This window comes from Capsella rubella, unplaced genomic scaffold (assembly GCF_000375325.1).
Source record: "Capsella rubella cultivar Monte Gargano unplaced genomic scaffold, Caprub1_0 scaffold_2, whole genome shotgun sequence".
Taxonomy (NCBI): domain Eukaryota; kingdom Viridiplantae; phylum Streptophyta; class Magnoliopsida; order Brassicales; family Brassicaceae; genus Capsella; species Capsella rubella.
Genome location: NW_006238922.1, coordinates 2,606,209 through 2,619,223, shown reverse-complemented (window position 1 = coordinate 2,619,223; position 13,015 = coordinate 2,606,209). Strand labels below are relative to the sequence as shown.

Here is a 13,015-nt window from a genome sequence, read left to right as displayed (position 1 = left end):
ATATCACAGTCGACTCAACGCACTTCGTAACTTCTCCCACCGAATTTTCTAGAAATCAGAACTTCAAAATCCACCATGGATTCTTCGGCCATAGCTATAGCAGCGGCTAAAGTTTCTGATGGCGACGATGAACTGGAGGAGGAAGAAGGAGAAGAAATCGAATCGGCTCCTCCTCTTCAAATCGGAGAAGAAAGAGTTCTCGGTGCCTCCGGTATCAAGAAGAAGCTTCTTAAACTCGGTGCTGGGTACGAAACTCCTGAACACAGTGATGAAGCCACAGGTTCTCTTCGAATTCGTTTTGATTAGAATTGTAATCGCATTCATGAATTTAGATGATTGGTTTTGATTGGAACGGAATGATTTTTTTTTTGTAGTTCATTACGTTGGTAGTTTGCTTGATGGAGAAATCTTCTATTCAACAAGAGATAAGAGTGAACCTGTGACTATTACTTTAAAGGTTGATGAAGGTTAGATTTGTTTCCTTTCTTTGTTTTCATTCTTGGTGTTCTTATATTTCTTAGATTGACTGATCCGGTTTCAATGAGTTTATAGTTAGGGCTCCTCGAGGCTTAGGAGATTGCATTATGACAATGAAGAAAGGAGAAATTGCATTGTTCACTTTGCCTGCTGATCAAGGTTATGGAGCTCAGGGATGTGATAATGTGCCTCCCAATTCTGTTATTCAGTTTGAAATTGAACTTTTCTCGTGGATTACTGTTATCGATGTTCGAAGAGATGGAGGTATTATCAAGAAAATCCTAGAGAAAGGAAGTAAGAATGGGAAGCCTGGTGATTTGGATGAAGTTCTTGGTTAGTATGTATCCACGGCTAGTTGTCTTGTATGACACATCTTGAACTGGTGATAATAATGACCAATATGTTGTTTTCATTTTTGTAGTGAAGTACCAAGTTGAGCTTCGTGATGGTACTGTTGTGGCCAAATCACCGGATGAAGGCATTGAGTTTTGTGTGAATGATGGTATTTGACTTTAAATTACACTGTATATAGTTATGAAGTAGTCTGTATTCATTTCGTTTCTAATTAGGTATGCATTGGTTTTTAGGTCATCTATGTCCAGCATTGCCACTGGCAGTTGCAACCATGCGTCCTGGAGAAAAGGCCAAATTGATTGTCCAGCCTCAATGTATGGGGCGCTGTCACTTCGAAAGTTTTCAGTTTTTGTTACTGTGAAATCCTTTGCTAGAATCTGATAAATGTGCAGATGGCTTTGGAGAAGAAGGAATTCAAGTGGAAATATCAAGGCTGTTCCACCAAACTCTGTGCTAAATATTGACATAGTGCTGGTTTCCTATAAACCTGTTATTGATGTCGTGGGCGATTCAAAGGTTCTTAAGAAAATTCTGAGAGATGGTGAAGGCACAAGTGTTGCAGATGATGGTGCCACTGTTACTGGTACGTGTGTGTGTAAGATTTAGTCACAGCATTTATTTTGACCATATCACTAGAATCTGAAAACTGGATTACGAGTTAGAGAAATTCTCTTAGGGATTATGCGTTTACATTCACTCAAGCCGAAAATATATGTTATCTTGTCCTAGCTGGCATGACGTAGTTTGAAAGTTCAATGCAGTCAGTTATGTTGCAAAGCTAGAGGATGGAACTACATTCGAAATGAAAGGAGTTGGGGAGGGGGAGCCATTGGTTTTCATAACAGATGAAGGTATGTCAATGTATTCTAATAAATCTTTTGGTTCTAGCTTTGCAACATAACTGACTGCATTGAGCTTGAATTGCTTACGTGGTTTCTGTTGAACTATTTATAGAGAAAGTGATCTCTGGCTTAGACAAAGCTGCTGCAACAATGAAACGAGGGGAAAAGGCGGTATTGACAATAAGTCCTGAGTATGGATTTGGAAATGTGGAAGTCCAGTGTGACCTCGCTAAAGTCCCACAATGTTCAACTCTTATATATGAAGTTGAAATGTTAGACTTTGTCAAGGTAATACTGGGACCTGAAAGTATTGGATATTGAGCTCTGAGTTCTTGTTCTGTATATTCTTTATTATGTCCATAGTTCTGAACCATAGCGAAAATTTTCCTGTGTTTGGTTGATTGCTTAACAAAATCTGAAATATTATTTCATATCAGCAATATAGCTCTATAATTACCATGGAAAGATTTTATTTCAAATCTTTTGAAACACTAAGTTTTTCTGTTGTTTCGTTGACAACAGGAGAAAACACCCTGGGAGATGAATAATGAAGAGAAAATAGAAGCTGCTAATGGAAAGAAAGAACAAGGCAATCTGCTATACAAAAATCAAAAGTACCAGCGAGCAGCTAAGAAATATAATAAGGTGGTTCACCAGAAAAAGTATAATTGAAATTAACACAAGCTACTTACAGCTGTAGAGTTCTACCACAGTTTTCGTTATCAAATCTGGAAACTAGCCATATTGAGCAAACACTTGACATATACCATTCGAATCCCTGACATGTATACTTGGAACATGGTAATGTTTACAGGCTGCAGAATGTATTGAGAATGGCTTTTTTGAAGGTGATGAAGAAAAGAAAGTCAAGGCTTTGAGAGTATCCTGCTTCTTGAATGGTGCAGCCTGTAGTCTAAAACTAAAGAATTTTCAGGAAACAATCAGTCTATGTTCGGAGGTAAACAAGTTCAAGAAAAAAGAAGTAAACTCATATCTAATGAGACTTGGTGGCTTTCCTCTTTCGTTTCAGTTACGCAATTTATAACCTTTCCGTAGTTTAACATCCACTAGATGTTCTGTGTGCCTGTGTAAAATGAGTAGCAAATTACTTGCTCTAAAGATGATAAGATCTCTTTCTTTCTTTTTTTTGGTTACAGGTGTTAGGTATTGAGTTCCAAAATGTGAAAGCTTTGTATAGGCGAGCACAATCCTATATCGAGTTGGGAGATTTGATATCAGCAGAAATGGATATAAAAAAGGCTCTGGAAGCTGATCCTGAGAACCGGTAAAAGAAACTGCATATGTAGTTTATGGCATCCTCATTTCTCCTGGCCTTATTATGCATTGACACTCTAAATTTCCAGGGAAGTGAAGTCCCTTCACAAGACGCTGAAACAGTCTAAAGCTGATAGCAACAAAAGAGACGCTAAGCTCTATTCAAACATGTTTGCACCATCTAAAGTAAGTTTCCGCTGTCTTTAGTTATCATATTCATTCGCCAGAAAATTAAATTCGATTTCGATTCTAAAAGTTGTGATGATATCTTAATATATACTTGTGGCAGAAATTAAAACTTACGGAGACAGAAGAAGAGAAAATGGCAACAAACATAGACACTACAGAGCATTCTAGTGAACAGTTCAGTTGAATCACAATGCCACAGACAGATAGGTAATTTATGTGGCTTTGCATGAAAGAACCATGCAAAAGTGTAGTTCAATGTCATGAAACATACTCAAAATAGTAAAAATATTGGAATTTGGGATTTTGAAGTAGTGGAAATAGCTGATTTGATTCAAATATATCTTTTGTGTAACTCATGTTGTTGCTCTAGAATGTAGATTATGACCATGGAGTCTTCTGGCCTTAAAAGCACAGGTTTGAATCTTCTTCAATGGAAGTAATAAGTTTTGATTATGGGATTTCAATATATGAAAGTTTGGTGTAGAACATTATGGTATTAGGAATGTTTAATTAGCCTTTGTTTATCATCTAAGCACAAATATAAGGTTGATAGATATAGAACTGCAGAAATGACTATGTGCAAGAACTTAAATCTTGTTGACTTCTTGAAATATTAACTTTTATACTATTTTCTATAATTTGTGTTCTACTTCTTTTTTTTATTATCATTTTGTGTGGCCGTACTCGCTATAGGTCCATGCTTAAGCCAATATTATGATTTGAGGGGTCTTAAGATTGGATATCATGTATTTGGTAGTTTAGTTGATAAATACAAAATATTTTGATATTTTCATCATTTATCAGCATAGCTGAATAATGATTGTCATGTTTTTTACGTAACTATCCAAAATAAACGACTTTAAAAATTATATGTTTTTTGTTTCGTCTACAACAATTCACATGCACATTTGGAGATGAAATAGATGACATCGTGGTGGCACTATAAACCTCTAGATTACATATCTTCAGCAACACAAATTAGTGGGTCACATGACTTTATATATTTATAAACTTCAAATAGATGGTTCTAATCGTTTTGTCAAAAAAGAAAGCAAATTTAAGTCAAATATTTTTAATTCTTAATTGTACATGATTGAAATTGAACTGATACGGAAACCATATTTAACTTACTTAATTATATACCTAACACGGTGATAATAGTTCACTTGCTTGTCAAAGATTTCTTTTGGGGAATGATTGAGTCTATGGTTCCAAGTTAGAGACTCCGCTCGAGAAAGTGATTTGATATAAAAGGTTCTTTTGTTAAAAAGAAAAAAAAAGTTAAATTTGTCGAAATTTGCTACCCTCTCCGTTTCATTAAGTGATGTTTAAAGATGATACATACAAATTAAGAAAAGAAGAAAATATATAAACTTTCATTTTTCCATAAAAATTCCATTAAATACAATGAATTCAACCAATGAAAAAGACGATGTATAATATGATTGGTCAAAATTTATTAATTACATTAAATATTTTCATAGAAAATTAAAAACATCACTTAAAATGAAACAATCTTTTAAGGCTAAAATATCACTTAAAAGAGAACTAGTTAAGGATTCTAAAGTATTGATGGTTTAACGATGACGTTTCAACTAATTTTTAACATTTTATATTCGTTCGAAAATTTTCTCGAATATCCGAGAACGTTTTTCGACTATTTTCAACAAATGTTTTTCTATCGGAAAATTTTCCGCCCATCAGTTTATCGAAATTGGGTTACTTTGTAGTATTAACTTGTAGTATCAAGTTCTCGAACTTTCTAGCTATACATGAAAAAGAATTATACACTAGTCCAATGTAGTACAATGTAAACTAAGAGTGTAATAAATCTAGTATCCAATCGAATTAACCGACTTATGTACTGTGAAATAAACCAAAGACTATAATATGTAGATAGGAACCTATAATGGATGGTGCAGGGTGTAGGTGGTAAAGTGAAAGAGAGAGTATAAGTAAGATGGGATATAAATGAATAGTACGTTTAACATCTATTGCCACCACTACCACTAACCTATTGGCCCAATGTTCATAATCAGTAAGCCAACTGTCAATTATCTACTGCATGCAAGCTAAGACTGTCCAAAAGGAGTTTGTAACACTATGTGACAAAAACCCTTTCTTAAACTAATGTTATTTCTCTGTCTTTTTGAGTTTTGGATTCGATCTCATGTTTGCACTTTGAAACGACAAAAGCAAAAATTATTTTGTTTGTTCTCTCACACAAACAACATGTCAAGAAGAAAAGATCACATCATCATCTTAACCTCTAAATGATATGTATTAGTTTCCTATTGGTGGGAGTACAAACAAAGATCACATCATTTCAAACTCTAATGATATGTTTTAGTTTTCTATTGGTGGAAGAACAAAGAAAAGAAGGAATGATTTCAACTATCAACAAACTCTAGACAAAAGTAAAAGTCTTTTCCAATATCATGGATATATATCTCTTTTTCCCCCTTTTGTAATGCTAAAAGTGAAATTATAATGTCTTACATCATAAGTGAAATTTTATTTAACATCATGTATAATAGATATATCGAACAGTTTTGAATTGATGAACTATTTACGCGTTTATTTCGAGAAAACTTGTTATTATGTTACACATTGGATTTAGATTATATAGCAACCTCTTCGTCATCACCGATTAGCTAGTTTTGAGTTAAAAGTTCACAATCTCTATAATTACAACTTGTTTTTTTGTCGACAATTGTACATTTATTTTTGAATTTTAAAATATAAATAAGACTGTTGAAGAAAAAAAATATATATACAAATAAAAGACTAAAGAATTATGGTTATATATTTTATTTTTCCAAACCAATACCCTTATTGGCTGCATTGAAAGAGTATATCCTCTTCTTAAAGGCCTTGAAGCCTAGAGAGAAAGAAAACAAATAACAAAACAAAAAAAGTTTGTGTTTTCATTTTGGGAGGAATCAAAAGAGAATGGATTTATCAGACTTAGATTACAGCGATGCAGGAGACTCAGGTTGGACAATGTACTTAGACCATTCTTCTTCTGTGTCAATGCACAATGGAGAAACAAGACAACAACATGATGAAGATTCTTCAATGGTGTCGGATGCATCTTCCGGGCCTCCATATTATTGCCAAGAGATCGTCCCTGAAGATGCCCTCCAACAAAACACGCAATATTGGTGCAAGAACAAGATCAAGAACAAGAAGAAGAACAAGAAGAAGGTTCTTGAAGAACAAGAATATAGTGAGAGATTCAACTCTTCCCTTGATGACACAGCTAGTTCATTGGTATTTTTCTTATAAACTTATCTTTGATTCTTACTATTTAAAAATGAGCTTTTACATATTTAGTAAGTTTATATCATTTTAATCTCAATATTTGGAAAAACAATATTAAACAGCCAGTTCGAGAAGAAGTTTCAGCGGATAAGCAACATCGAGATCAGTATCAACGGTTTGATGATTTCTCTCAAAGCTACTCCACAAGAAGTATATTCAAGGTTTCTTCATATTACTTTTTTTTGCTTCATGGTCACAAACCAGTACTTCTTCTTACAACTTAATTTGGCTTCTCTATAACTTTTTGTTTGAATAGTTTTAAGTTTTTTTATTTATTTCTGTTGCAGGGAAACTTTAACTCAAGTTTCTTACAACAAGCTTTCCCGGTTGAGAAATTAGCATTGGATAATCAAGGTTATGATATGCCCATTATATTTGTTTCTTTAATCATAATTAATAACACATAAAAACAAAAGAAAAAACTCATATATACATGGGTTGTTTTACTTAATTCTTGCAATAATCACATGATGTATATGTATATAAAATATATAATTAATGTATCATGCATCTATGAGTACAAAAATATGCATGTAAAATTAATTAAAATTGTAGCTTGACAATATGTGTATTTGCAGGTGGAAGTAATCAAAAGAAGAGGAGAGGATAAAGAATGATCGTTGAATCTTTATTATTTGCTTTAGAAAGTTGAAATTAAGTTAAGAAGAAGAAAAAAAACAGAAGGGATAGCTTCTCTTCCTTTAATGGGATTTTGCTATCATGTACATTGTCTTTTAAGAGAACCATGTGATTTTAATTACTTCCAATTAATATATGATAAAGCTTGTGTAATAAATTACACTGATGACTAGTAGTTGCATTACCATTAACATAACATTAGGACACATAATAAAAAGTTTCTAATTCAGTTCAGACTCATGCATTAAAAACTACCAAAATAGAAATATGCTTTTACAAAAATAGTTAGAAAATCTATAGATTATTCTTCAATTCATTTCTTATTATGGGGGTTTTTTTGACTGTCCACTATAGTTAACTCTCTATGCTATTTTGAATGTTCGAAATACAATACATATCTTCCAATGCAACAATCCTTCTAAGATCTTAACTTTTAATCCAAAATCCATATTATATTGATTGTTTAGATTAGTGTAATGTTAATCTAGGAGATCCAGTATCAAAAACATATAAATCTTTGTTATCCCTAGTGTATTGTATCAAACTTTCAACTTAAACAATTAGTACTCTTTTATATGTTTCGCAAAGAGTGTCACTTTTATAGTTATGAGTAGTACATAAATATAGTTACACACACAGAAGAAGCATAAGTACATTGATTGAACATGTAAATACATAGTGACCATTTCTACTTATTTACTACTTTAAGTTTTCTTTGTACATTCCTACACAGCTGGTCATGGGACCTTCTCATTATTGTATACACTTTATGCGTAGCATAGCATTTATTTGTTTATACATGTATCATGTTATGGTATTTATCAAAATATTGCATAGAAAAAGTTTGAGTAAGATGCCATATACTTACAAATACAACAGTCACTTTAATCGTTTTAATTTGGTGCTATATCTACTACGACTCAAGTCTTAATTCAAAATCATGTTAGGTTACTCTACTCTTTTCTTATAGTTTGTGGTCAAACTAATATTAGATCAAAATGCTAGATTCTTGAACACTTATCTTTTCACCATTGATACAATCAAACTTTTGAGATTTAATATTTCAATAACTATTCGTCAGTGTCCACCAAAACTTATAAAGTTTGCTAAAAAAGATATTTATTTTCTTCTTCTTCCTTCGACGTATGTACGTATGCATGTGACACTCTATTAAAATGTATTTATGTATATGTTTGTTGCTGACTGAATTTATAAAATGGCAGTAATGGAAAATGGACCAAATGGTCCCTTTGCGAAGTGAAATTTCATGTTCACATGGCAAATTGGTTTAGTGGCTAGTGGCCCTTTTGCCAGTCTATCGTCCGTAATATGCGTCTCTAGGTACACACATTACACACATCCATCGCTTCTGTCATTTTATCTCATGTATGAAAATTTGCCAAGATTTTTTAAAAATACGATTAAAGAAAAAAAAAAGATAAAAGAAAATATAGTTTGAAAATTGGAATTTATTTTTACTTGGATCAATATATATCAAATAGTTTAAATATAAATTAATATCATTATACATATTAATATATTTTCACGATTTAACTTTTATTTTTTTCCAACAAAACCAACAATAGTCTTTAAACGTTTTATTTCCATATAAAAGTAAATGAATTTTATTTGAAAACATTTGATCTATATTGGTTATGAGTCTATATTTTTAATCTAATATGTGTGTGTTGTTGATGTATCAGAGCTCGATTTAAACTCAGCAATATGGTTGATTGAGTTAATGTGGCAATCAAACTTTGTTTATAAAACAACCCCCTTCTGGCCTTCTCAGATTGTTACTCACTTTTTTGTGGATTACTTAATTAATTTTCTTTTGTTTTCTTGACCAAATCAAAGTTGTGAATATCCTCTCCCTCTTGCTTCAAGTAGGCCTACTAGTGTAGCTATTGGCAATAGTCTGATGTGGTTAAGAAGTATGTGAATTAAAACATCAACTGATTTTATCAATTCTGAATAAAAATAAACTTAATATGCTAACTTGATATGTCACCTTCATAAACTTAATATTATCATTTAGAACATATTATCTATTTAGTTGAAGTAATTTTATAAAGGGAATATGTTCAAAACTTTTTATGAAGTAGACAAATCAAAGCTTTTAATTTAATTATCTTCTTTGATTGTTATTATTATTATTGTTATTATTATTTTGAAGTATTTCATACATACTATCTTTGTTCTATTATTTTAAATTCAGAAACATTGTACCCTTATGTATTTGATAACATCAAAACTAGGTTGTATCACGTACTATGAAAGCACATAGTGATTTTTGTTAAATGACATTGTAAATTTTAATTATAAAAAATACTCAGCTGTGAAAATAGTTAAATGATAACAATTTCTTGACATAATAGAAATTTTTTTATATTTTTATTCTTAAATATTAAATATTATATTTTATATGATTTGAGTTAATTTTTATAAGCATATAGTTAAATCTTAGCTGAAAGAAATTTCCCCCAATAAAATATTTGAAGTATATATTCGGGCAGAAAAATGTTTGATATCTTTTTTTATCTCATTGTTATTTTTATTTTATAGAATTGTTTTCTTGATGGTCATCACTAAAGTTATGCTATAAAATACTTTCCTTTCACTTTTCTTTATTAAAGTATTGAAAAGTTAAAAAAATAGATTTTTAAAAAATTATTCTTGTATCAGTCTTGTGTAAGGAGCATGATACAAACTAAATTTTCATCCAAATTTTGTATCTTGCTCGTTGACACATATACACTATGTTTACTTAATCCGTTAATATAGGCTCTTTGCAAAAAGAAAAAAAAATAAATTGATTTGGGCATACAAATTTAAAAGCCTTCTCTCTTACCTCTCTCGAACCTTCTAGAGAGAGAATGATCAGATCTTTTTTCTCTTTTCTTTTCCGATTATACTATATCGGATTAGCTTTTTTTTAATCTTGTTTATAGATTAAGTTTTTTTGGTTTCCGATTTTTGCTCAGATTAAAACAATTCCAGACTTTAGTTTAGTTTGGATCTAAACTCTTTACAGGTGGTTATTTTAACTCTGTTTGCTATAAGATGAATCTCTCTCGTCATATCGTTTGCCTCACTCCTCTCTTATGTTGGAATAATATCTTCGTCGTCATGCTTCTTATGAAGTGGACCTATTTGATCTTAGGCGGAGCCTCCCTTTAGGAGTATGGGTTAAGAAGAAGATTTGAAAAAGTATTTGCATAAATTCAAGACGGAGGCGGTGGAGATTATCTAGTTTAGCAGCGGCGAAATCTGTAAAAGAGTTCCAGTAATGGAGTATCGAAGCCGCACGGTGGAGCTGAGACAGATCGTGGATCTTTACAGCACCGTTTGTGTTACCCTTTCCTTCTTGCGTGTTTAACATCTGTCAACACGTGGCACCTTTTTCTTAATCTTATCTCTTTAGTTAGGGTTAAGCTGTGTTTTATAATAATTAAGGTTGTAAACGGAAGAGATTAGACTTGTATTTTTCAATCACTTGTAATGCCCATTGGGCTTTCAATGAATATATTGGTCGGAAAAAAAACTGATTTGGGCCTATAACCTTTCTGAAAAGGCTTCTCAAAGCCCATTAATTCCGTTGTACATTATCAACATAGATAATTAAATAACAAAAAAACGAAATACAAAAGGAAGGTTAAAACGAGTTTTTAACTTTTAACTCTCTCTTCGTCTTCTCTCTCTCTTTTGCGCCGTGTCAAATCAATCTACTGTTCTCTCTCTCTCTCTCTCCTATCTGGTAAACTTTTCATCTTCTCTTCTCTCCTCGCCATGGCTTTTCTAGGGTTTCTTTCTACAGTTCTCTCCCAAAATTTAGGGCTTTTGTGAAAATTCCTCAATTTCTCGTTTATCACTGCTTAATTTAGAATCCCCCAAATTTTTTTCGAAATTAGGGTTTTTCATACATGTTACTGTTTGATTTTTTGGGGGTTTTTGATTTTGAACTGTTAATTGTGTTCTTGATTATGATTCTGATGATTTGATTGTGTTATTTCGAAATTAGGGCTATAATCTCGGTTGATTCCGAGATTTAAGGGATTTTAAGACAAACCTGCAAAAAAATTTAGGGTTTTTTTTTGTTTTGTTTTGTGTGTGGAGGATATGGATTATGATCGGTATAAGTTGTTCGTTGGTGGGCTTGGGAAAGAGACTAGTGAAGAAGCTCTGAAGCAGCATTTTAGCAGATATGGAGTTGTGTTGGGAGCTGATATAGCTAAAGAGAGAGCCTCTGGAAAACCCAGAGGGTTTGCGTTTGTTCGGTTTGCTAATGATTATGATGTTGTGAGAGCTCTTAAAGACACTCATTGCATTCTGGGTAAATATGTAAGTGTTAACTCTTTTTTCTACGTTTGTTTCATCATATGGGGTTTGAGATATGTATGTTGGTTTTGTGTGTGGATTGGTAAGTGTGTCGTTGTATGTGTTATATCAGGTTGATGTGAGAAAGGCGATTCGGAGACATGAGATGTTTTATCAGCCATTTAGCATGCCTTATGTAGAGAGCAAAGTGAAACAGAACAACGGTGGTTTGCATGAGATGCCGAGTAATGGTAATACTCATAGGACCAAGAAGATATTTGTTGGAGGTTTGTCGTCTAACACGACTGAAGAAGAGTTCAGGAGCTACTTTGAGAGGTTTGGACGGACGACTGATGTTGTTGTGATGCATGACGGTGTGACAAACAGGCCAAGGGGTTTTGGGTTTGTTACATATGACTCGGAGAACTCTGTTGAGGTTGTTATGCAGAGTAGTTTCCATGAATTGAGTGATAAGCGTGTGGAAGTGAAACGGGCAATACCTAAAGAAGGAATCCAGAGCAATAACGGTAATCTTAACAATGTTCCTCCTACCTACAACAGCTTTCAAGCAACACCTTATGTCCTAGAACAAAACGGATATGGGATGATGGTACAGTATCCTCCCGCCTTTGGTTATCCTCACGGAGTCCAAACCATCCACTATCCTTATGGTTACCAATTCACAGCTCAAGTGCCTAACGTTCAATGGAACAATCCAGTTATGCAACACCCTGGTTTTTACTGCCCTCCTCCTCCTCCTCCTCCTCCCACCAACACAGTTGGTTATCTCCCTTACATGAACGGGTTTGATCATTCGGGTACGAACGTTCCTGGTTACAATCATGTAGCATGGCCTGTAACGGGGAATGCAGCTGGTGCGGTAATACATCAGTTTCAAGATTTGAAGCTCCAGGTCCCTAGCCAAGCCCATCAGAGAATGATAGGAAGTAACATGGGAAAGCCATTGCAGAATGGTACATATAGATGACAGTTGCAGAATGATAAACGCAATTAGGCTCACAAGGTTAATGAAATTCTTTGGACTCTTTAAAATGGTTTTTTTTTTTTTTTTAGGTTTCTCATCTTTCTTAATTAACTCTTTGGTAAATGCGTTGGTTGGTATGGTTGCTTTGTATATAATGTTTAGGTATTTTATTTTAACCACAAGACATCTGCTGTAATATATTCCTTTGTGATATATCACACAGTCAGTTCGTTCGTTTATGTTGCTGCTTTATGGTTTTGTTGTTTCTTTGATTAAAATTCAAAAGGGAGTACTGAGAAATAGATATCAATTAACAGTAGTCCACTATATGGTTTTGAAAAATAAAAAGAAACAAATCAAGATTGGAGAAACCATCGAGCATCCTTGAGCCTTAAGTTGGAGAAACAGAGGAAGCTTTTGAGGGTCTTTGTTGCAAGATTGAACACACAGATGTTCAGGGACAAATTTTCCTACTGATAGACACGATCATGTTGGGTGAAATTGAGTTTGGTTTGATACCAAGGGTCTGGTCAGCAGGCGCGGTGATACCCATATCAAGAAGCAAAGTCTCGTCACCTAGAGAATCTATTTCGACATTTAGGTACCGGATCGG

The 13,015-nt window shown here is 33.2% G+C and overlaps 3 protein-coding genes across 3 annotated transcripts; all 3 read left to right on the top strand.

Annotated features, from left to right (window-relative positions):
* Positions 1-49: 49 nt before the first annotated feature.
* On the top strand, positions 50-3,786 carry LOC17896510 (70 kDa peptidyl-prolyl isomerase). The gene is given in 14 exon segments (XM_023787353.1): positions 50-280; positions 375-467; positions 553-810; positions 899-979; positions 1,065-1,145; positions 1,224-1,241; positions 1,244-1,414; positions 1,593-1,682; positions 1,786-1,961; positions 2,196-2,318; positions 2,488-2,631; positions 2,831-2,958; positions 3,038-3,134; positions 3,238-3,786. Coding segments are annotated over 14 exon segments (1,749 nt in total). The 5' UTR covers positions 50-75; the 3' UTR covers positions 3,322-3,786.
* A 2,262-nt stretch (positions 3,787-6,048) lies between these two features.
* LOC17894824 lies at positions 6,049-7,251 on the top strand. The gene is made up of 4 exons (XM_006302843.2): positions 6,049-6,410; positions 6,524-6,622; positions 6,749-6,815; positions 7,040-7,251. Exons 1-4 carry the CDS (start codon positions 6,090-6,092, stop codon positions 7,069-7,071), a joined length of 519 nt encoding a protein of 172 aa, XP_006302905.1. The 5' UTR covers positions 6,049-6,089; the 3' UTR covers positions 7,072-7,251.
* A 3,546-nt stretch (positions 7,252-10,797) lies between these two features.
* Positions 10,798-12,641, top strand: LOC17895125 (RNA-binding protein 1). The gene is made up of 3 exons (XM_006302343.2): positions 10,798-10,857; positions 11,217-11,441; positions 11,551-12,641. The coding sequence occupies exons 2-3, from the start codon at positions 11,220-11,222 to the stop codon at positions 12,403-12,405; spliced, it is 1,077 nt and encodes a 358-aa protein (XP_006302405.2). The 5' UTR covers positions 10,798-10,857; positions 11,217-11,219; the 3' UTR covers positions 12,406-12,641.
* The last annotated feature ends 374 nt before the right edge of the window (positions 12,642-13,015 follow it).